The 25,567-nt window shown below is 34.4% G+C and overlaps 2 protein-coding genes across 2 annotated transcripts; both read left to right on the top strand.

Moving 5' to 3' along the window:
- Positions 1–2,228: 2,228 nt before the first annotated feature.
- LOC126749337 (uncharacterized) lies at positions 2,229–3,550 on the top strand. Its single transcript, XM_050459008.1, has 3 exons — positions 2,229–2,621; positions 2,973–3,304; positions 3,367–3,550. The coding sequence occupies exons 1-3, from the start codon at positions 2,298–2,300 to the stop codon at positions 3,548–3,550; spliced, it is 840 nt and encodes a 279-aa protein (XP_050314965.1). The 5' UTR covers positions 2,229–2,297.
- A 19,468-nt stretch (positions 3,551–23,018) lies between these two features.
- On the top strand, positions 23,019–23,744 carry LOC126749336 (uncharacterized). Its single transcript, XM_050459007.1, has one exon. It carries the CDS (start codon positions 23,019–23,021, stop codon positions 23,742–23,744), a length of 726 nt encoding a protein of 241 aa, XP_050314964.1.
- Positions 23,745–25,567: the final 1,823 nt, after the last annotated feature.

Genomic DNA, 25,567 nt, shown 5'->3' with positions numbered 1-25,567 from the left:
ATTTTTTGATTCTGATTTGTGTATCAGGGTAATAACAGATTCTTTAAAATGAGATGGGACTATTTCGCTTTTAAATATTAAGTTAATGATATATGTTAGAGGAGATATTATAAGTGAAATGACATATTTTTAATAAATGCACAGATATTCCATCTTCATCTAGGGCACAATTTATATGTGGTTAATGATTTCTGTCTCTGATACAGAATTTAAGAACATGGAGCAGCTTAAACTATTGGTTAACTGAGGCGATGTATTTGGTTGTATTTGGTATTTAAATTATAGAAATTACAATATTTGTGGATAGAAGTTTAAATTGCATAAATTTTATGTAAAAATAAAAGCAGTACTCTTATTTATACATTGGCTAAAATTAGCCTCTAAATAAATCAAAAACAATGTTAATTAGCAGTAATGTTAACTATTATAATTCAATGAATAAAGTGGTAGTGGTAAACTGGATAAATGAAATAAAGTATCCGGGCTTTATAATTAATAATGAACGATTAAGAATGATCTTTAAATAAGATGCAAAAATATTGTAAATATTTTTTTGCCAAGAATTCTTAAATATCTGTCTGTATCTAGATGTAAATAATACTATGGTGACTTATACACTCTTTTAAACAGAAATTGTACATTTCAGCCATCATTTTATCTTCAGGCTTAAAAAGGGACTAGTTCCCACATATTTTAACCAATATATAATGTCAAGAGCCGGAATTTATTTGTAGGCTACTTAAAGTTCAATTAATTTTCACCTTGTAAGAATAAATAAAACATCAATAATAATCTCATAATTTAATTTAATTATAAATGATTTTAGTTATTAAGGTGCTGTGTTTTTAATTTCTTGTGTTCATCTTCATGATATTATAATTTACTACTTAATATTGCCTAATAACAATATTTTTTTAACAATAAAATAAATAAAAATATCATTAGGATTGTTTTTATTTTAATAATTTAAATAGTAAAATTTATAAATATTAGTACTAAATATTTATTAAAAAATAAAAAAAAAAAATATTAATATTTAGGCTTATGAGTAATAAATGCACTTTTTAAAGATGTCAATATTTCCATAGCAATAACTAGAAAATTGAATCCCATTAAGATCATAGTAGACATAAATTGGCATCATTATCATAAAAAATACTGTAAATATTTAGAATAGACTCAAAATAAATAATACGAGAATAAAATGCTTTACTTAAAAAATCATTTTTTTAGTTAAAGTTTAGTTTAGTTTAGTTAAATGTAAGCAGATTTAACTAAAATGATTAACTAAAACAGAGAGAGAGACATTAATTAGGTTTAATTTTTGCTAGAAAAAAACTTTCTAGAAAGTTTTTATAAAGAATTGTATGGCTACTTTAAAAATTACCATTTGACTAAAAGGATATTTATATATGTATATATTTTTCTTGATTTGTTTCATACAATAACAGTTATTGGGTCCGTTAAAGTTAAAGGGACGTCTAAAAAAGGATTTTTTTTTTGAAAATTTTTACATAGAAGGTTGAGTTTGAACATTTTATTGATAAAAAAGTGAGGATGAAGTAAAAAAATGCAAAATTTTAAAAATTATCAAGGATTTTCTACTTACGTATAAAGGCTCTGTTACATGCATCCGCCATCCGTCGCCACGTCGAAAAATCACGCCTCCTATTGGTTCAAAATAATACCGTGACAAAACACATCCGTCTTGTTTTAAACTTTTCAGATAACGGAGAATCTTAAAATCGATTTAACTTTTATCCGTTGTCGTTCCATTTTTAACCCTACTTTTCACTGTTTACTTTTTCGGTTCAGGTGTTCTGTGGGATTCTTACTTACTATTAGTCCCCTTGTATCAGGTGTTGTGTTTTAAAATGCAAACTTCTAGACAAGAATACATTCGCAAAGTGAATACAGTTCTTCTTTTATCGTTAATCCTTATTAGAAGAAAACGCCGGGCCAAGCAGCAAAGAAAAAGGCGATTTTGGGTCAGGGACATCTTTAAAAATAGGAAAGTGCAAGGAGACTATTGGAATTTGTTGGAAGATATGAAATTAACAGATAATGAAAAATATATAAACTATCTTAGGATGACAAATGATACATTTCGTCTACTGTTAGGAATGATCGAACACAAATTACAAAAGCACTATTGTGTTCGAGAACCAATATCACCTGGCGAGGACTTGCAGTTACTTTAAGGTGACAAATTCAGTTAGTCAACAGTCATGTATTTTTTTCTTTTGATAGCTGGCATAAATAGCGGTATCACCTATATTTAAGTTTTATAAATAAAGATGACATGCTCAATGCTGGTTCCATTGATGGAAAAAAACATGGATAACCTTATTACTTTACAAAGTTCATTTGCAACTCATACTTTTAGGTATCTTGCTACTGGAGACAGTATGACATCAATTTCATTTTCCTTTCGGATTGCTCATTCTACTATTTCACAAATTATAAGGGAAACATGTGATGCTATTTGGGAATGTTTGCACGAAAAAGTGTTACCAAAACCAGATGAAGATACTTGGAGAAATATTGCAGAAGGCTTTAGCGAAAAATGGCAATTACCACATTGTGTGGGCGCCATAGACGGGAAACATGTTATAATTCAAGTATGTTTTCAGTGTAACATTAATTTGAAATTTGCTCATATAAATCAGTACAGTATATTAAAAAACAGGCACAGCATTTTACAGTCATACTGATCATACACTTTTAATTCACAAAGATGGATTTCCTTTCTTTCAATCTTGTATGTATAGTATAAAGTCCAGTGCAACGATATATTAGAATTGTCACCCGTCAAAACACCAGCATTTTACTTGTCAAACAATGTAAATAGCAGGTGGATGACATTGTTTGGCAGGTGGAATGCTGGTGTTTTGACGGCTGACCATTATGAAATATCTTTGAACTGGACTATACCTAAATACCTAGGTATAAAGTATTGCATTAAATTTTAGGCACCTCCAAAATCAGGCTCAACATACTACAATTATAAAGGTTCACACAGTATTGTACTAATGGCTTTGTGTGATGCAAATTATAAATTTATAATGGTTGACATAGGAGCAGAGGGTCGCCATAGTGATGGAGGAATATTCAAAAATAGTAATATGGGCAGATTAATTGCAACAAACAATCTAAATTTTCCTCCACCATGTGCATTAATTGACAATGGTGATGAAGTTAATTTTTACATTTGTGGGGATGAAGCTTTTCCTTTATCCACATGTCTAATGCGTCCATATCCAGGCCGATTTTTACCTCAGATTAAAAGGATTTTTAATTATAGGTAGGTAAACATATTTTGCTTTTTAATTTGGCATTTCTAAACATACAATATTGTGTTTACAGGTTGTCTAGAGGAAGAAGGGTTGTAGAAAATGCTTTCGGTATATTGTCAGCAAAATGGAGAGTTTATCGAAAACCAATCATTGCACAAGAAGAAACTGTTCGTAGCATTGTTAAGGCCACTGTTTGTCTTCATAACTTTTTAATTGGTGTAGAGAAAAAATATGTGTCCGACTCTTGTGGATAGAGAAGATATTGAAGGGCAACAAATTGACGGGGAATGGCGTAACTATGCTACCTCGAATCTTCCCAATATCAGAAGAACTAGTACTAATATGTATGGACGGACAGCAGATATAATGAGGAATAAATTAGCTACATTCTTCTGCAATGAAGGAGCTGTACCATTTCAATGGGCAAAATAATAAAAATCTATTATAAAATTCTTTATCTTTATTAAACAGCACTTTATATAATGGTAATAATTATTATCACTTGTTCTTTTATTTATCCTGGACATACATATTTTTGTAAAATGTAGTACACACATTCTACTCTTTCAGTGGTGTAACATTCGCTAAAGCCTATTAACTATTACTGCTTATAACTATTTAGGGGACAAATAATTCTGTGCACCTTCATAAGCTACTTGAAGTAACTTAATTTCTAACAACACCCTTTCTTGTTGTGGAACATGCTCCAGGAGTTCTGATATTCGAATACAAATTGGATTTAAAGGGTTTTTGGGGATAGTCTCAGACGGAGGGGGAGGACAATTAATTTTGCTAAGCACCCCAATAATTGCATCTTCAACTTTGTCACCTTTTGGGGTTCTGGATGTTTGCGTGCTTGGGGTTCTGGTTGGTTGCTCACTTGTGGGAGATAGTAATGGTGGAGTTGTACTGCTGCTACTTTGACTTCTTGAAGTGGTAGGGAGATCTATATTTGAAATAGTAGTTTTATATTTGATTGTGTCGCTCAAAAACGACATTGAATCAAGATGCTCCCATTTTCTTCTTTTGCTTGCTCCGGAACCACTTGGTGTATATTCATTTGTAATCCTAACATAAGTGTCCCGTAGCGTTCTCCATTTTTTCATTAAATATTCCAAAGAAAACTCTGAATTGCTACCAAACTCCTCGTAAATCTCCATCCATAACTGGTCCCTTATAGACTTCGATCTTTCTTTCAATGGTAACCGGGAATCCCACTGAGCTGGCCGATTCTGGACACAGCAGATCAAAAATTCTTCAACTGTAGTGGTTTGTATTTCATTCTGTAAGTAAAAAACATACAAATATTTAATTTAAGTTTGAATTGACATAAAAACAATGGTTAACAGGTTATAATAAATACCTTACCTGTACCGGCTGAATTTCAGACTCAGAATCTCCGGGCGAAGATGTGCTGCATTCTTTCTCTTCCATATTTGATTTAATAATGGCCAAAGAACATAATATAACAAAATTATAAAGGCTTTTGGTATTATTACGATAAGTAAAAACAAAAATAAATAAACAAACAGTAACCAGTAAACAAGCACCACCAGTGAAATGTCAATGTCAATATTGTCAATCATACGAAAGTGACGCGTCCATGTAACAGAAGGGAAAACTATCCGATAAAATTTTGTATGACGGATGACGGATGACGTATGCATGTAACATCACCTTAATTCACAATTACACCCGGCTTAACTATACTCTATTTGCGACTAGCCATCACGTTGAACATTATATATGCTATTAATTTAAATTTAAAGCCCTAAGTAACCAAATTCTGTAACTTAGAAGGATTTACATCACTTCTTCAGGTCATATACACAAATTTCCAGACGCAAATCAGGAATATCAAATATGTAAATACTAAATGATTAATTCATAAATAAAAGGGACTGTCAAATGTCACTTACGTCAAATATTATTTATTGGGAGTGGCTACTGTACTAGTACGATTATCGTAATTTTCTGTCGTGTCTCATTATAGGTAAGTATTTGTTTATTTATATAATCATAATATATGCACACGGGCGGTAGCCCCGTGTGCGCATACAAGGTGGGCGCACATGGGGCGGCAGCCCCGTGTGCGCACATGGGACTATGTGGTTGGCGCACATGTGGAGTTGGGATTGCAAAAAGGGATTGGAACCTTGGGTTGGCGCTAAATAGTGGGTTAGGTAGTCGTTTGAGCACTATTTAGGGACTAGGATAATAGTTAGGAAAAGAGGAATTATCATAATAGGTAAATAATAACGATAAGGTTTAATGTAAACTACCTTATTAACTTATAGTCAAAACAATAAATATTTTTGATTAGTAAAACATATTATATATGAATAACAAACCCCAACCATAAGAGCCTAAGTCCAAAACTATAATCTATTGATTAAGCTATGCAATTAATTTCTAACTATTAACTAATTATTAGTAACTGTTGTTCTAAATACATGTCTAATATGAATAATATGCAAACTAAGATGAATTTATTGCAAAATGATGAACAAAACTACAAAAGTAATCTAGCTAACCTACACCTTACCCTCTAATTAACTAATTTCAAAACTAATTATATCCTACTAAAACATAAAATTTAAGTGAATCAAATAACTGATAAAATATAGAATCAGTATTAACAAAAAGTAATTAGCAAAGCAGAATTTAAAAATTAAAAAAAAGTAAATTATAGGACATAACGCCTGGCTATTTGCAATGTTATGTTAAAAATGGCATCTGAAGAAGTTCTTCCATATCTCTGAAACCATAAAAATTGGTCAATATATTCCGGTAAAAATGGGGAACTCATGACGTCGAGTTTACGGAGAAACTTCTTCAGATGCGCCCAATGTCCCTCTATAAAATTTGTGCAAACCCCTGTTTGGGGATCCACAAAATTTCTGGAGTGATTAACTGTTTTGTGGCCCAACATAAACACGTGTTTATGTTTGGGCCTTGTGTCTATAATTCCTATAGGGCTTAAACGACTACCCAACCCACTGTTTGGCGCCAACCCAAGGTTCCAATCCCTTTTTGCAACCCCAACTCCGCATGTGCGTAATCTTTTGCCGTGCGCCAACTACACAGTCCCATGTATGTATGCGTACATACACAACACCCAATCCAACCCAATTTCATCTTTTGTTTTAAATATGGCTTAAAAGACTACTTAATCCACTACTTGGCATTAACTCAAGGTTTTTATCCCTTTTTGAAATCCCAACTACACGCGTGCGCCAATCCGCGTAATCTTTTGCCTGCCGCCAACCACACAACACATGCGTGAGCGTATGTACATACATAGTTTGTACCTCGTATGTATGTACATACGAAGCTACCACCCATGATTTGCGTGTTAATATTTGCAAATACGTGCAATTTTTTATACTTGTAATTAAATTAATAAATAATAATTATCTTACCTAATTGAAATTCATCCGATAAAAGTAACAAGTGCCAGGAACAAATATCCTGAAAAAAACGGAAATATTGAACAAGACTGATTCTTGTTACCCCAAAATAGTCATGCGCGGTGGTTGTTGACATTCTACACGCCCAGGCATACAACAAATCCAACTGCGTCCTAATAAAAATAATATAATCTTCATTGCACATAAAAACAAGTAAAAAACTAGCAACTATAAAGATTTAACAATACAGATTTTACTTAATTATAGAGGTTACTTAAATAAACACCTATAAGGTATGAAAAATTTTAAAAATTAAAAATATATCCTACCTGATGCCTATTTTGCTTCTTTCAAAAAATGAACCGCATAGAGCCGAATATTTTCTTTTGCAATTTTTACAGAAAAAAAAATGCCCCAACGGCTTTGACGCGTCAAGCCGCAAAACGCATACCCTCCGACATCGGCGGTTTTTACATCGCAACTCACCCCTCACCAGTCTGCGGTCTATTAAATAATTAAAAAGTTCTTCGTCGCTAAGCCTTGAAATCGTATTCATTTCTTGATAGTCTTGAATTTCCATTTTATTTATCAAATATAATTTTCTTTAACAGTAAACCAGTACTCAGTCGACAAAATGTCACCAACAATAAGTGAAATACTTGGGAAATCCATAAATAAAAATGAAATTCATTTGTTTTATAGCAACCAAAGCTAACTTAAAAAAAATTATAAAATTTTAAATAAACGCGTATAGAGGTCGCTTTTTTGGAAATCGTTTATTGCATGTAATTTTGTACGAATTTTAATTATTTTAGAGAGTTACTGAGAGTTGTGCTTTAGAAAAGAATAAAAATACTTATATTTAATGAAAATTCAAATAATTAAAAAAAATATATATTATGATTATATAAATAAACAAATACTTACCTATAATGAGACACAAGAGAAAATTCCAATAATCGTACTGGTACAGTAGCCACTCCCAATAGTCTGTCAATTGTTGACGTGACATTTGACAGTCTTTGTTTATTTATGAATTAATCCGTATTTACATATTTGATATTTCTGATATTCGCCTGTAGAAATTGCGTTTATGACCTAAAGAAGTGATGTAAATTCTTCTAAGTTATAGAAATTGGTTAATTAAGGCTTTAAATTTGAATTAATAGCGTATATATTGATCAACGTGATGGTTAGTCGCTAATAGAGTGCAGTTAAGCGGGCTGAAATTGTGCATTATACGTAAGAGAAAATCCTTTATAATTTTTAAAATGTTGCATTTTTTTACTTCATCCTCACTTTTTTATCAATAAAACGTTCAAACTCAACATTCTATGTAAAAATTTTCAAAAAAAAATCGTTTTTTAGACGTCCCTTTAACTTTACCGGACCCCAGTTATTTTCTTTCCTCTTTATATGTTTAAAAATTAATTTACACATCTGAGTGGTATACACTTTATAAAATACTTTTACTTTAGATCTCTAAGACACCCTAAGTAGAAATCATATCTAAAACATACACATCTTTGATCAAACATACGATGAATAAATTTTAAAACTGAGAAATATTATAATATTGATAATATTATTGCTTGAGATCCTAGAAACAATAGAAAATTAACTTATAGCTAAAAATTGTTGATATTGTTCAAAATTACCACAAAAGAAACATTAAGAAATTCCAAAGGCAATTTTATAACTCATATGTCAAGATTTACAATATAAATAGATTTTAAGATTACTGTAATCATAATATGCTTAAATTAACATAAAAGCTTACCTTTGATTTTGTAAAATGGAACTATGAAAAACCAAATAATACAATAGAATTCAATGATCCAAATTTGTCCAAAATTTTTGCTTGCTGGCTTGGTTTATCACTGTTGCAAAGCAAAATGCAGATCTAATAAGCCTAATAATTATTATTGCTAACCTAAAAAATATAATAAATTGATAATTAACACTCAAATAAATTAATAACTAAAAACTGTTTATAACACTTTATAACACACGAATATTCCTCAAAATTAGCATAAAAGAAATTTCCGCGGAAATTTTACTCTTTGATGCAAAAACGGAATATAAAATGGCCGTTTATTTTCCCTGGAAACGCGAGTTGCCGACCGATGCTCTTTTGTTTTTGTTTATTATAAATCACGGCTAACTTCGTACGTGTAGCTTTAAGGCGCTTCCCGGTGTAATGCGATGATGCGCAACGGCACCACGTCGCCACTGACGATATTTTTCCACCGTCTATAGATTACAACTAATCTATAGACGGTGTTTTTCTTTTGGAAGTTTATCCAGTTTGAATTATTTTATTGTGATGATCATAAGATTTGATGAATAAGTTTTTGGATCCATAATTATTTAAATTAAATAACTGCCAATTAAGTAATTAAATATAATATTTAAATGAAGGATTTATTTATTTGAAAGGAATATTTTCATCAATTTTTAAATATTATATAAAAATTAATCATAAATGATAAAAAAGCCAAGAAAAAAAAACTTTATTTTATTTTTTTCTATAATCTATCTAAATCTATAAGTTTTTAAATAAAGAACTTAAAGTAAAAGTTATTAAGTTGTTTTAGGGGCTTTACAGGCTAATATTAAATGCCACAAATCAATGCGTTCAGCCGAATCTCCGCATCGATACTCTAAAGTCACTCAGCAGATTAGCGCTTAGGGTCAACCGCTAACGTCAGCTGAACGTATCCATTGATTAAATAACAGGGAGCACGGACTATAATTTGGTTACTGGCCAAACCGACATATGCTACGTTCTCGATTTGGTCGCTGGAACTCGATCGGACGCTAGCATGCATACCTATATATGTATTTTATCAGTTTTATATAAATATATATATTTATCTTATATTGTGGAAATATGTATGAAAAAAAGAATGACTTATAAAATAAGACTGATAAAAATCGCATAACTTCATTCAAGTTTATATATATTTTGCTTGTGTGGCCTTTTGTGTATCTAGAATGATTACAAAGTATGATTTGTTTTCATCCTGGTCAACAATTCAACAGCTATGGGACCCATTAGTTGTTAACCAGGCAGAATTGCATGTTTTAACTGCTGATTAGTTTACTACCCAACCAGGAATAAATAAGGTAAATGAAGCATGTTAGGATTCCGCAGAGATCATGAAATGTGTTTGATGGGGCTAAGACCATGTACTTAAGGACATCCATCAAGACATCATTGAGATTCTACCATATTGATGAAATTGAGAAACCAGGAAGAACTGCTTGTTTTTACTACATTTGGTTAGACTACACAGCCAGAAATAAATAAGCTTCATGAAGTATTTTAGGATTCCCCAGAAATCATGAAATCTGTTTGATGGGGTAAGTACAGTCATATGAGGAAAGAAATAAAAATTAGAAGTAAACAGGAATCTAACAACTGAACTGTGACACAAACTAGACAATCAACTTTTTTGTTGTGAGTAAAATGGAGCAATATTTCAATAAAGTCTCACTTATTACTGGATTTTTTCACCAGAACTTGGATGCATTTATAATTTATATACTTTATGTTGTCTCAATGTAATATGCATATGTAATTATATATACTTTACTTGTTTCAGATCTTGAATAGTCAAAAAGGCACGAGAATCTTTCAACTGGACATACCCTATTGTTGGGTAGAAAATAAAACTTATTTCATGTTTATATTCCATAACCTGTTTATTGTTTTATCAACTTTTGTCATACAGTTATTTACTTTTAATAATTAAAGATAAAAATGATCTATAATAAAGGTTGAGTTTTATTCAAGATTCCATTCCTTAACGCATAAACCAAATTTGATCTATATTACTTTGCAGTCATTAGCATACAGTTATTATCCATTTTATACATATCTTTAATTTTCATCAAAATGACTATAATAAATAGTTTACATTTTAAAACATACAATTAAAATTTACACTTAGGCAAACAATCTTTACACTCATATAAAGCAGATATTATTGAGACAGTTTTCTAAGAGCTACTGTTTATAAGTGGCGATCAGTTTAAATTTGCACACTTAATCCAACATATTTCATAGACAGTATTTATACCTGAATATTCTTACACACTTAACTTAAGAACTGCCTTATTATAAAAGATGTATTATAATTAAGCAAAAGAATAAGGCAGTTCTTAAGTTAAGTGTGTAAGAATATTCAGGTATAAATACTATGTCTATGAAATATTTTGGATTAAGTGTACAAATTTAAACTGATAGCCACTTATAAACAGCAGCTCTTAGAAAACTGTCTCAATACAATCTGTTAAGTCAATGTTTTTAATTTATTTAGAAAGTCTTTTAAGATATGTACTTAGGTCATTAATAAGTTACAATGACTTGCAGAACAGCAAACATATCTGGTTGTCAAATTGGTATGCTAGCTAAAAGGGAGGACAACAAAAATCCAAGGACTAACCCTTGAAGCACACTTACAATTATCTTTTAGTTTCTCATAATGCTCTCGGTCAAATAAATATGTTAAATCATTTATAATATTTTTGTTAGATTAGCTATTTTACAATTTTATTTTCCAGTAGAAAAAGAACATGAATCGTTACCCAATTCTCTAAAATATTTCAGGTTTATGTGTTTCGATGAGTTCACTCATTATTATCAGACCCTAACATCACATAGCTGTATTGTTTACATGAAAAACCAGTAAGTTTATAGGTTTTTCTGCTCTTCTAACCCAACCCAACCCGCTATATTATTTCAATCTTTTAGGTAGGAACAATAAATGGTGAACACAATTAAATAATTAAGTAAAATCATCTTTATTTCATGAACTTATGTTACACTTACATATCATTTTATGTGATAGAAAAGAGAGATTTAACAAAAACAGCTGTTCTTACACCTAATTTAAACATAAACATAATTTGTTAATGCCATATACACAAAGTTGCTCACATATATCACAAAGAAAATCTTTACACTTCGTAATATTATTAATAATCAAAGGATTTAAAGCCGAAAAGTTTTATATTATAATTACATATCGTCGCTTTGGTAGTGAAGAGTCGTAACCCACAAAAAATTGAAAATTGAGTTAAGACTGTCAACAAATAGTAAAAAGTATAAATTTTGATTATTAAAAGTATCCTAAGCCACAACCTATATAAAGTCCCTGAAACATAAAATTTGCTAAGAGATCTAACCCACATTTTAATATAGTGAATAGGCATAAGCAGCTTAGCACTTTTAGCAACTGCGTTTTTAAGCGTTATGGATCAAAATATTATAGATGTGAATAAAACTAATCCACATTTTTATGGTTTCTGTGTTGGCTCTTGCGTCTCTGTTTCGGCCCGCTCGTGAATGCTGAGTATCTTTTTATCTCTTTTTGGTGTCGTTAGTTAAAAAAGAATCAATATACTCACAAAGTCTACTAAATTACCTTTCGAAATCGCTATTTGTTTATGTTTTGGAATAATAATTGCACGCATTTAGTGCGCTTTGTATTCTTGAGTTAGAGCGTTGATTGTTTAGTTTTTTTGTTTATTTAGTTAGTGTTTTTGTATTGTTAAGAGTGATTTTTAAAAAATGTCTTCAAGGAGTAAACTTATAGTCCAAAGAGCACTAGAAATGCAGTTAAATGATGACGAAAGGTCCGACGAATCCTCTGATAATGAAGAAAAAGAATATACCATACTATCGCCGGTTTATTTTGGTAAGTACATAATTATTTTTCGAGTGAATAGTGCGGAATTAGGCGTACGTAATTCGTAATTAACGTACTTTCTGTATCTAACATGATTATAAATATGTACAAATTAAATACCTAACTTATTGTAACTTATAAAAAGATAATTATTAAAATGTATGCACATTTTAGATAAAATGCCGGTTACTGCAGGAGATTGTGGGCAAGACATTCCCGATACCGATGGGTTATTATTATCGCCACCAGTAACAGTTGAAGGTATAAAAAATTTAACGCAAGTACGCAGTCGCATGTGATTTATTAAAAATAATGTTTTTTTTTTTCAATTAATATTTTAAGTTAAGTTTAATTAAATTAAATTAAAAAATTAAATAAATATATTTATCGTTTGTAATTCTAAGCATGCATCTGCGTTACATTTAAAGTAGTCGTTTTTTTTTAAATTACGTTTAAAATGTTATTACTTTTAGGCAGAGAACAAAGCGTTGAATATCCGGGGCTTACCATCAAGAATTTTTGAACAGTCGAGTATCACCACCAGTTGAAGGTAGTTTGTTAATTATTGTAATCAAGTACACCATATTTTTAATTTTCAGTGCAAAATCAAGAAAATCGAAACGACGATAACGACGAAGCATCTTCAAGTTCAGAACCGTTAGTAAATGTAAGAAAAAGGCTTTTGATGGAAAGAAACAATGCCACATCAACATTCGATGTCACCGAAAATGCAGAGAAGGAAAAGCTAACAAGAAAACGAAAACGTGACCCATCAAAATGGACCAGAAATGTCCAAAAAACTTTAAGAATGGAGGGAAAAGAATATCGGACACAGAAGGGAAGACCTAAAAAAGCAAAAACAGTAGCAGAGGTAAAATGTAGATGTCATTACAAATGTAATGAACTTTTTTCCAATGAAACGCGACATGATATTTTTAACGAATTTTATAATATAAAAAGCGAAGAGTCAAGGTGGAACTTTATTGCTAAACATGTTCAGCGTATCCCAAAGAAGCGTTCATACGTTGTACAAAAAGAGGGTAGTCGAAGAAAGTTTACCTTAGTATATAAACTTACTGCAAGACATACACAACATCAAGTTTGTCAAAACTTTTTCCTTAAAACTCTACAAATTTCGAGTAAAAAGGTACTTACAGCACTGGATAAAAGTTCTGCTGTTAAGCCAGATCAAAGGGGCAAGAAATCACCACCGCAAAAAAAATCTGAAGCAACCAAAGACATAATAAGATCTCACATTAAAAAATTACCCTTAATTTCTTCACATTACTGTAGAAGCACAACAAAGAGGGAATATCTCCCTACAGGATTATCTGAAAATAGAATATATTTAGATTATAAAGATTATTGTGCAGAGCTTGGAGTAGTACCAGAAAAAGCTAGCTTTTATAAGCATATTTTTACCTCGGAGTTCAATATTGGTTTCCATCGGCCTAAAAAAGATCAATGTGATTATTGTGCCGAGTTTAAAAACAAAAATGATGAGGAAAAGATAAAAATGCAAGACAGTATGGATGCACACTTGGCCCGAAAAACAGAGGCTAGAGAAGCAAAACAAATCGACAAAAATCGTGCAAAACTTGACAAGAGTTTTTTGTGTTTTGCCGTAGATATGGAGAAAATTCTTTTAACGCCTTCATTACAAGTAGGAAAGTTATACTATACCCAAAAACTAAAGACATTTAACTTTACCGTATATAATTTGGGGACTGCACAAGCTGAAAATTTTATGTGGCATGAGGGGGTTGGCACCAAAGGTTCGTCAGAGATCGCAACCTGTTTGTGGAAACTTTTAAATGGCTTTAGCCCTGAAGTAAAAGAAGTTACATTCTATGCTGACACAGCATCGGGACAAAACCGTAACTGCATTAATGCTGCCATGTTTTTACGAGCTGTACATTTGCTTCCGATTGAAATTATTAACCAAAAATTTATGGAGTCAGGACACTCTTAAATGGAATGTGACAGCGTTCATTCTGCCATTGAAAACCGTGGTAATAAAATCGATATTTACACCCCAGAGGGTTGGTACACAGTAGCTCGAACTGCAAAAACTAAGCAACCATTTTACAATGTTACTGAAATGAACTATTCAGATTTCTTAAATTTTAAATCTTTTTCCAAATCCGCAATATTAAACAAAAAAAAAAAATGTACAGATGGAAGTAATTTGAATTGGTTAAAAATAAAATGGATTCAATATAGGAAAGAAGAACCTAACAAAATTTTCTTTAAAAAACGTCTTGATGATTCTGAATTTCGTTCCATAGAAGTTAAAAAGGCATCTTTAAGAAATGGCGTATCTTCCCTAAATGCAGTTAGTACCTAATTTGTATACAACTAGTATACCAATTGAAAAACGAAAATTAACGGGCTTGCGTAAGTTATGCGAATCTGACTCATCTGACATAAAGTCTGCTTATCACGGATTTTATGAGGGACTAAGAACCACTGATGAGGATCAAGTTGAATCCGAGAACGACGAAAACTGACAGTTTAAATAAAATTTATTTTTAAACATTTTGTATTAGTAATATTAATAATAAAAAGTTAAAAAAAACTGCTGAGTTTTATCATTATTTTATAACATTATTATTGTTAGATCTTTTCACATCTTAAAATATTCCGGCAAAACAACTAGCTCTGTGGTAGTGAAAGGGGCTAAGCCACATAAAACCTAAAATATTGTTTATAATTTCAAAATAAAAATATCCACACAACAAGTATGACACCTAATTACAAATATCAAAAAATTGTTATGATTTGACCTTTTTTTAATATTCTAGAAAAGAATATATAAGTTTTTTGGAAACAAACTTTTTTGAAAGCGCGCTAGCTCCAGTTTTACTTTATGTGGGTTAGGACAGTTCACAACCAAAGCGACGATATATGAGAAATCATCATTTAGAAATTCTTGTATTGAGAAAAAACATTTTTTCAATAGATATTGTTTTATAGTAAATTTATATTGCAGTAGAAAACTTGGTAGGTAAGAGTTTAATGGTAGCAGGGAGAGCATTATAGAGTTTGGGACCATAGAAGGAAACCCCACACTTAACCTTGTGCATCCTATAAAAATCTGTATATATATGTTCTCTATTTCTCGTAAAATGATCATGTACAATTTTGTTTGAGGAGTAATCACTAATATGTTGTTTAATATGTACTAAACTATATGATAGAAAAACAAACAACATAGGAATAGGAAACTATCTTTGGTATCTAAATAATATAGAATATTGAACAACAACAATAAGATAAAAAAGTCTCTTGAGTTTTAGACTGGCTTTTTCTGCTTTTTGCACCACCACCTTCCACCTTATCATCAACTCAATACTTGACACATCTTGCTGGCAGAATCTGCATTCCTATCCATTATTAGTACCACAACTGGATGCTAACAACTGCTTCGGTTATCCTCTTAGATATTTAAAGCCTGCCATCTCGCTGACCTGAGCATTCAGACTAAGTGGCCTGCTGCCAGTCATGAACAAAACCATTAAGATACCCTTGCATGGACACTAATTGTTAGACCATACAGATATCTATTTGTTATTCATATTTGACTAGGGACACATAACTGTAGTTGAATTTCCTTACTCTTTTAAGGTTACACCTTTTATACTTTTATTTTATACTTTTAAGGTACCTCTTGTGTGAAAACTGATTATATGCTTATATGCAAGGTGTAATATAACATTTACAGCTTTTAGTTAAGCGGAAATTTGCCAATCTTTCACATTTTGGGCCTTATTCTAACTAATAAGTTCAATATTTTCTCTTTTTTGGTCTTGTTATTTATTTACATAATACATGTAGAGGTTAGGTTGTCATTGCATTAAAGCTTACATTACATTAAGGCCTACCTTTAACGCTTGCGTTTTCTTCACAATTCAAATAATAACAATGATCCACAGTCCACAGTTAGATTTTGTGTTAAAATAAATAAATAGTAATTAAACTTCCACTCCCGCACCCAAAATGCCATGTATAAGTCCTTCCGTCGCATGAAAACACGGTAAATTCTAAAACTTTACAACTTTGTCGAATGATCACAGCTAAAGGAAGGCGACTTGGTAAAAGATATGCACATAATCGGATTCTCCAGAGTCTCTAGAATTATTCCATACCGATATCGGGAAATTCTGAGCTAATTTAAGTATTTTATCAATGAAAATAAGAAGCAAGACCTAGCCGATTCATTCACGTTGACGTCATGTCACTGATGTCATCAAGACTGCGGTAAAAGTCGGTATTAAAATCGCCCGTAGACGTCAAAATCGACCATTTTCAAACGATGTTTTAGGCCTACCGCACACTGGCAACTTTTTAATCTCGGCGATTAAATAGTTTAGTCACTAAAAATTATTGCAAATCTATTTACAACGCCCAATGATGACTGAATAGTTGCTCCGCAACCTCAGTCGAAATGGATTTCCTAGAAACAGCGTGCGTTTGTGCTTTGAAATGAATTTTAAAAAAACGTCGTCAAAAAGGAAAGCGAAAATTTTGGGTCCATCCTCTGATAAGTAAAAGACTTCTAGATGGGCAATTTTATAAATTGTTCAGCACTTTGAGGGAACATCCAAATAAATTTTTTTATTATTTCCGTATGAGTATAAGAAGCTTTGATGAGCTTCTGGTGTTGATAGGTCCTCATATTTCATACCAGAATACACAATTACGAATGGCTGTGCCGCCACAGCAAAGATTGGCCGTAACTCTAAGGTAAGAAAAAAACTTATTTTATCGAAAAATATTTATTACGAAGAAATATATTAGTATTATAAGCATTTAATGTAATTCAAGCAGAGACGACATTTCTGACTCATCATCAATTTGCTGTTGGGACGTATTTGCATAAACCTGTACCTGTCCTGCGGAAAAGTCTGAAATATATTGTGCTGCAGTATAGCTTGGATTGCGATTGCTGCTTTGTATAACATTGTTATAACCTTCTTGGTGGTAGGAATATGTTGGCGAGTGCAAAGAACTATTTCTATCATCTCCATAATGTGATCCTTCTGCACTAATTGAAGGAATATTTACAGCAAGACTTTTGGCAGTATTTTGGTGGTGCAAAGCATTTGCTTCATGGGGAACTTGATTTTGGCGCTTCCCGACATACGAACGCGTCTTATCACATTCAGGATTTCCGTTCGTGCAATAAATTTTTGGTCTTCATTAAATTTTTTTAATAAAGGGAGTAGAGACAAAAGAAAATATTTATCTTCGTCAATTTCATTCTCTGTATCCTTTTTTTCCCTCAAAATCTGAAGCAGAGATTCCTCATATGTTTTCTGATGAGTTATCTTTTGGTAAATTTTCTTTCTAGAATGGTCAGTCTTGGCACCAGTACGAAGTTGCGTAGCTTCACTAGCTTCTGATTCTTCCTCTCTGGTTTCTGTGTTATCTTTTACATCATCAGTACCTTGTTCGAGACTGTTGTAACTAATTCTGCTTTCTATAGAATCCCGCAGAAATAAAAGCTGCTCAAAGTAAAGATATTTCCTTCTCTTTTTAGCCCCAGAACCAGAGGCAATATTCTTTTGAGCATCGTACTCTCTTTTAAAACATGTCCTAAGATTTTTCCATCTTTTTTGTAACTCGTTACCTAAAAAAACATTATGTATATGATATGATGTATAAAACATGATGTATATTAGACAATTTTTTTTTTAGGTATTTAGCAACGGGGAATAGCTTTGCATCACTACATTATGAATATTTACTTGGAATTACAACGATACGAAAAATTGTAAAAGACACATGTGAGAAACTTTGGGAATGTTTGGTGCCAGTCTATATGCCAAAACCGGATCATGATGACTGGATAAGAGTTTCCAATGAGTTTAATGAGAAAACACAATTTCCCAATTGCATCGGAGCAGTAGACGGGAAACATATTAGAATAAAAAGACCTGATAAATCTGGGTCCGAATTTTTTAACTATAAATCTTTCTTTTCTACTGTTCTTCTAGGCATTGCAGATTCCAATTATAATTTTATATATGTTGAAGTAGGATCTTATGGATCGACAAGTGATTCCAACATATTTAAACAATCGGCATTTTCGCATTTGCTTGACAAGAAGGAATTAAATATTCCGAATGAAAAAAATCTTCCTAATGATGAAAATGGAAAAGCTATGCCGTTTGTGCTCGTGGGAGATGAAGCTTTTGCTCTCTCAAAATTCGTTTTGAGGCCATATCCAAGCAGAAATTTAACCGTAAAACAACGAATCTTTAATTATAGACTTTCGAGGGCACGTAGAATGATAGAATGTACATTTGGAATTTTAGCCAACAAGTGGCGTATACTCCACAGGCCTCTAGATACCCAAGTTGAATTTAGCGACTCCATTACAAAAGCATGCTGTATTTTACACAATTATGTGAGAAAACTTGATGGACTAAATTTTGAAGACACCTTTTATGAATGTCCATTGGAAGACATTCCTGCTCTTGGACTAAGGAGCAACAATGAAGGGTATACAGTTAGAGATTATATTGCAAATTACTTTATTTCTCCTCAAGGGTCTGTTCCTTGGCAATATGATAAGATTTAAAAATTTATGTTCTGGTCTTTTGTGAATATACAGGGTGTTTTTTAAGTTGAGGTTTTTCTTTTAACACTAAGTATATAGAACGCAAGAAAATAAGAACTTTTATAAGAATAAAATTTTGTCTTAAATTGTCTTGTTTCTGAGATACAGGGTCTTCACGTTTTCCATTTTGCTAACTTAAACACACTGTATTTTGGAGGAAAGCAATTTCGATGATAAAAAATGTGATTATAAAAAACTTTATTTTTTATTTAAATGCAATGAATATTTTTATTATTTGGCAGAACAAAAATTTGTAGTTTTTTAGGCCATTTTTATTTAACATGTTTTTTCATTCATAACCGAGAAATCGATTGTTAAAAAAAAAACTTTTATAATTTGTGCTTTAAAAACGACATTTTGTAGGTCAAAATAAGAACAAAAGTTCCTATAAACAGATGACCTAAATTGCTTAGTCTCCTAGCAAAATGAAAAATTTTTACACCCTGTATCTCAGAATCATGACCTTTTTGGACAAAATTTTATTCTTATAAAAGTTTTTATTTTCTTACATTCTATATAGTGTTAAAATGTAAACCCCAAATTTAAAAACACCCTGTATATGTTTGAATAATTCTGTAGGTATGTTGAATCTGTGACATATATTCTTTTGTTGTATGTGACATATATTCTTTTTGTTTCGTATTGTACAATGCTGGTCGTTTTTCGACTTCAGTAATAAACAATTCAACATCTATAGCAGCCATTTTTGTTGTAATTTGCCGGCTTATCGACAAATATTAACTTTTGCACAACAAAGCAACTTTTTTCAAAGCAAATCACCAGTGAGCGCGATCCCGTTTAAAACAAGCTTGTTCTATTTTATCAGCAACTGTTTCGTCTCTCAAAGAATTTAACAGGTTGGAATTTTTTAGTTGCCGCAACTAAATAATCACCTGTGTGCGGCAGATCATAAACATTATTGTGTTCTATTTTTATGATTAATAAGTTGCCTATCTAAAGTTGCCAGTGTGCGGTAGGCCTAAGAGCTTGCAAAAAATCATCGGAGCTCAAAGACATTACAATTTCCAAATGGATTGCTCGAGTAATAAAACAAATGAATAATAATACCCAACTGTGAATGTTTGACTGGACCAACAGGGCCAGCTTTCGACTCCGCTCGCTTCGCCTTTCGTCGCCTATGCCAATGGGCGCAAAATGGCGACGAATTCTTCGCTTCTTATCGTGTTTAATTAGTCCAAAGGGTGACTAATATCCGTTGAGAAGGACCAATGTTCCGTGTAGTGGGTTTGTATATAGGCACTGGTTAATTTCAATAAGAATTTTCAATCACTTTTCAAAAGAAACATTCAATCACAAAAAATAAAGGTTTAAAATGCAAGAAGTACATGTATCCTTCGCGTTACAAATCAGTCTGGTCGGGAAGGGACGCTTTGTCGTCACGCAGTGGGCCAAAACCTGTATGTTTTAAATACAAACCTTCCTTTAGTACGCCCATCATGGGAGATCTTCCCTCATCTAGACTTTTACCTTGACGTCCATTTTTAACCGTTGGATGTGATTTTGCTGGACCTATCCTAATCAAGGATGGTAAGTTGCGTTCAAGAAGGGTGGTTAAAGCATACATATGCATTTTCATTTGTTTCGTCACTCGGGCGGTACATATAGAGGCAGTGGGGGATTTAAGTACTCATTTTTTCTTGAATGCTTTGAAAAGGTTCACGTCTCGCAGGGGGTGATGTAAGGACATTTACACAGATAACGATTCTAATTTCAAAGGGGCAAAGTATATACAAAGCAAATAGTTTTGCACTTTTCGCGCCGTTGGTCGTCCGAATATTTGACTTCACTACATGCGAGACCTAAATGAAGGACCAAGGATAATGACCTGCTGAAAATCGATGCATTAGTTCTGCTACGAGAGGAGAATACTCCACCACAGCTATGGAGTATGGGTAGGATTATAGATATGCATCCTGGAAAGGACTAAATAGTGCGTGTGGTTTCAGTAAAAACTAAATCTAGAACATTCAGACGTGCTGTGAGCAAAATAAGTGTGTTGCCTGTTCAGTTCGAATAACAATTTTAATATTATCGGGTTATTGGTTTTGTGACTAATAATTTGTAAAACTAATTTTAAGTTTATTTTTATTTACATTTATATAAATATTGAAAGGTTCTTTCAAGGTGGGCGGCATGTCTAGATTTGTAAAATGTTAGGGATTTCATTTATTTTATTTTTTCGCCAACGCGGCAACAACGATTCAAGATTTCCTGGAACCGCAAAATCGCGCCATCGGGACCGTCTCCGTCGTTCGTTTGTGGCGTTTGTGCGGTGCCGCCACTTGACCTTTCCATCTAATCGCAGGAAGAGGTTTTCTTTTTGAATTGAATTGAATTGACGAAACAGTGGGCTGCCAAGGCAGTTGTCATGGACATGAGCAAGAAAACAAAAAAAAACAAAAGAACGGAGACAATCCTCCGAACATAACAGTAAGGCAGGAGAAACATCCTCCTCCTCAAAGCAAGTGGCAGGAGCAACAACCTCTTCCTCTCAGATGGCAGGGGCAACACCCTCCACCACAAAGCAAGCGGGAAAAGAAACTGCTTCAAAATCTCAAAGGAGATTTTCCTTTTCTCTTCCAGAACTGGGAAAGCCTGGGGGAAGGGACGATCCACTAAGGCGTGGACTTAGTGGTGCAGGCGTCAGGAAATACCAACGCTTTCTTCACGAGGGCATGTCACCCGAAGAAGCGAGGAAAAAAGTCCTAGACGACAAGGAAAAAAGAAAGGAAGAACAACCTCCTCAAACCTCCAAGGCATCGCCTAAGAAAAACCCCCAAGGTAAGAGGGGAAGTGACTTCATCTCACCCCAACAAAAAAAGGGGGAAAAGAAGCAAAGAACCGGTGACGATCCCCGGGTAATGAAGACGAGCAAGTCTGCAAACATAGCAGGGCAAGCCACCAGCTATGCAAAAGCGGCAAAGCTCATCAGAATCGGAGTATTGCCGGAGGACTACCCTGAGGCAACTCTAACCTCCGAACAACTCACAGATGTGGAGGAAGCAATCGTATTAGAAATGATCAACAGCACAACAAAGGGCCTGCAGTTCTCAGGTATTCATTTTCGCTCGGGAATGATACTTGTGGACTGCGAGTCGGAGCAGACAGCAGAATGGCTGGCTCAGATGGCACCTAGGTTGAAGGAATGGAAAGGGCCAGCGCTGGTAGCGAAAAGAGGAGAGGACATCCCAAAAGCGCATACCATCAGCCTTTTTCTTCCACGGAGCAAAGGGCAAGACACCACAGCTCTCCTGAAACTCATTGGAGTACAGAATCCAGAGATCTCCACCGAGACCTGGAAAGTAATAAGCGCCAAAGGAAATGGCCACGGTCAAGTGCTTTCTGTTGGGATCGACACCAAATCTGCGGATAGCATCCAGGCAAAGGGATACACTATCCACTACAGGTTTGGGCAAATCCCCGTATCTGGCCTCAGAAAGCAGAAGAAGGCAAAGGACAAAAAGATGGAGCTTGATCCATCCACTTTAGCCTCTACCTCCTCCGAGCCAGTCGCCAATGAGAACACCTCTACGGCGACTGAAACACAAGAGACCGAGGGCATGGACCTCGATCTCAATGTCAACCCGACCACTTCCGCTGAGGAGAATGTCATCAGCAGCGAAGAAGAAGATAGGCTTCTGGGACCTAATGTAGACCATCAGGGGGACGGACCGGATGGCCCTGACAAATCATAAGAGGACTTCACTCTGCCAAACCAGAAGCCTTTAAATTCAGCAAATTAGCACAAATAAACCTGCAACACAAACGAGCATCCTCCGATGTGATTGCACGGATGTTTGTCAAGCAAGATCTGGGACTAGTCTTGATCCAAGAACCCTGGATCAATCGGGGGCAGATCAAGGGTCTGTCAAGCAAAACGTCAAAAGTAATATATGATACCAGGCAGGAATCATCCAGAGCCTGCATTCTCATAAGAAATAACATCAATTACATATGTATTTCAGAACTCATGACACGGGACCTAACACCTATTGTCGTAAATCTCGACATTGGGGACACCAACAGGACCATAGTAATTGCGTCAGCATATTTTGCTGGAGATGGGCCTATGACACCACCAGCAGAAGTGCAAGAGCTGATTCAATACTGTAGCAGATTGCGTCTACCACTCCTTCTAGGCTGCGACGCAAATGCTCACCATATCACATGGGGAAGCACAGATATTAACTTTAGAGGTGAGTGTCTGCTTGAATATCTAACGACAACCGATCTCGAGGTTCTGAATGTGGGAACTACACCAACATTCGTAACTAAATCAAGATCGGAAGTATTAGATATTACTTTAGTCAGCTCCAGTCTCAGAGACCACATCAAGGACTGGAGAGTATCAGCTGAACCATCACTGTGCGACCACAGGATTATCGAATTCAAGCTGGACAGCATTAAATACAATCGACCCGAAAGGAGGGTCCCAGGAAAAACAGACTGGGAATTATACAACACCAATCTGGAAAACAACTTAAATTATCTAAGCTTAAATGGGAAACCGCACCATCTAGACTTAGAGCAGGACTCACAAGCTGTCACACGTGCAATAAATGAGGCGTTCGACTCAAGTTGCCCAGTGACCAGTGAGAGACCCGTTAAAGACGCCCCGTGGTGGAATACACACCTGTCAAAACTAAGGTCAAAAGTGCGTCATCTTTTCAATACAGCGAAAAGAGACGGTAACTGACAGGTATATGCCGAAGTGCTTACTCTTTATAACAAAGAGATAAGAAAAACCAAAAGACAGCACTTCAGAACTTTCTGTGCGGAAATCGCTAACACTCCGACTGCGGCTAGACTGCACAAAGCAATGGCTAAGGGAGGCACATACCCAATAATGGCCCTCAAAAAGCCAGATGGCACCTACACGAAGGGAGAAGAGGAGCAAGCCATCCTATTACTTCAAACACACTTTCCAGGGTGCGAACCTATAGAAACGGTCCCAATAAAGTACACCAATCCTAAAAAAGAGGACTGGGAAGTTGCAAGGACCGTCTTTACGACAGAAAGGTTAAAATGGGCAATAAACACCTTTCAACCGTACAAGTCACCGGGAGTGGATGGAATTTTTCCTGCTCTCCTACAAAACGGACAAGAGAAAGTCCTTCCTCACCTGAGTAGAATAGCAAGGACGAGCTTAGCGTCGGGATACATTCCCAGTAGCTGGCGAAGGGCAAAAGTCACCTTCATACCGAAAATAGGAAAAAAAGATGGGACTGACCCCAAATCTTTTAGACCTATCAGCCTTACGTCTTTCATTCTGAAAACAATAGAAAAAATTGTAGACAACCATATCAGGAATGACATTCTGGAGAGAGCACCTCTACATCAGTGTCAACATGCTTATAGAGCGGGCAGATCCACAGAAACCGCACTATATCAACTGACACAAATCATCCAGAAAAGCCTGAATGAGAAAGAAACAGCCATCTGCGCCTTTCTAGATATATCTGGGGCATTTGATAACACGTCACATGTAGCGGTAAAAAATGCCCTGGAAAAAAGAAATTTGAACAAAACCATAATCCGATGGATTTGTCAAATGCTTGCCACGCGTACGGCTGAGACTACTGTGGGCGAACAGACCACAGGCATCAAAACTACTCGTGGCACGCCTCAAGGAGGGGTAACTTCACCCTTACTATGGAGTCTAGTAGTCGATGAACTACTTGAGATATTGACAAATCTCGGTTTCACCTGCATAGGATATGCTGATGATATCGTTATTATAGTCAAAGGCAGGTATAAGGGCACCTTATACGACCTCATACAAAGAAGCCTAAGCATCACGGAAGAATGGTGCACATCAGTGGGGCTGAGCATAAATTCAGCGAAAACTACTATCGTACCATTCACTCGTAAAAGGAAAATGCAACCCACCAGGGACATCCACCTGGGCGGAAAAGTTGTACATACATCGGATGAAGTAAAATATCTAGGAGTGACACTGGATAGTAAGGTTAGTTGGAACAAGCATCTAGAATTCACAGTAAACAAGGCCACCAAAGCCATTATGATCTGTAGGAACCTAGCGGGTAAAAACTGGGGATGCTCCCCAAAAATACTGCGATGGATGTACACCATGATGGTTAAACCCATAATCACATATGAGGCAGTGGTGTGGCATGACACTACAAAGTTAAGTACAGTAAGGCGTAAACTTGACAAGGTTCAAAGACTTGCATGCGTATGCATCACAGGAGCTATGAAAACATGCCCCACAGCAGCACCGGAGGTCATAGTTGACCTGGCACCTCTTCACCTGGCAGTAGAAGGAGCTGCTAAAAGGGCCATGTTCAGATTAGCAAGGGATAGAACGAACAGTAGGGACATTGATCAGAGAGCCTGGGTATCTCAAACAAGATCCATTCCCCTGTTCGATCTTCCCAAGGACGATATAACTCGGGAATATCACTTTGTTAGGAATTTCAGTACAAAAATTGACAGCAAAAGTGACTGGGAAAATGGATCTGTCGCCCGCTCACTTAAACAGAATACTATTAAATGGTA

This window comes from Anthonomus grandis, chromosome 24, assembly GCF_022605725.1.
Source record: "Anthonomus grandis grandis chromosome 24, icAntGran1.3, whole genome shotgun sequence".
NCBI lineage: Eukaryota > Metazoa > Arthropoda > Insecta > Coleoptera > Curculionidae > Anthonomus > Anthonomus grandis.
This window is presented reverse-complemented; position numbering and strand designations above follow the sequence as displayed.

Bases quoted from the DNA above. Each gene is read 5' to 3' on its own strand.
- LOC126749336 (XM_050459007.1), top strand. From the start codon at position 23,019: ATGACACGGGACCTAACACCTATTGTCGTAAATCTCGACATTGGGGAC.
- LOC126749337 (XM_050459008.1), top strand. From the start codon at position 2,298: ATGACATGCTCAATGCTGGTTCCATTGATGGAAAAAAACATGGATAAC. The intron at 2,622-2,972 runs GTATGTTTTCAG...ATTAAATTTTAG, and splicing joins GGAAACATGTTATAATTCAA to GCACCTCCAAAATCAGGCTC. The intron at 3,305-3,366 runs GTAGGTAAACAT...TTGTGTTTACAG, and splicing joins AAAAGGATTTTTAATTATAG to GTTGTCTAGAGGAAGAAGGG.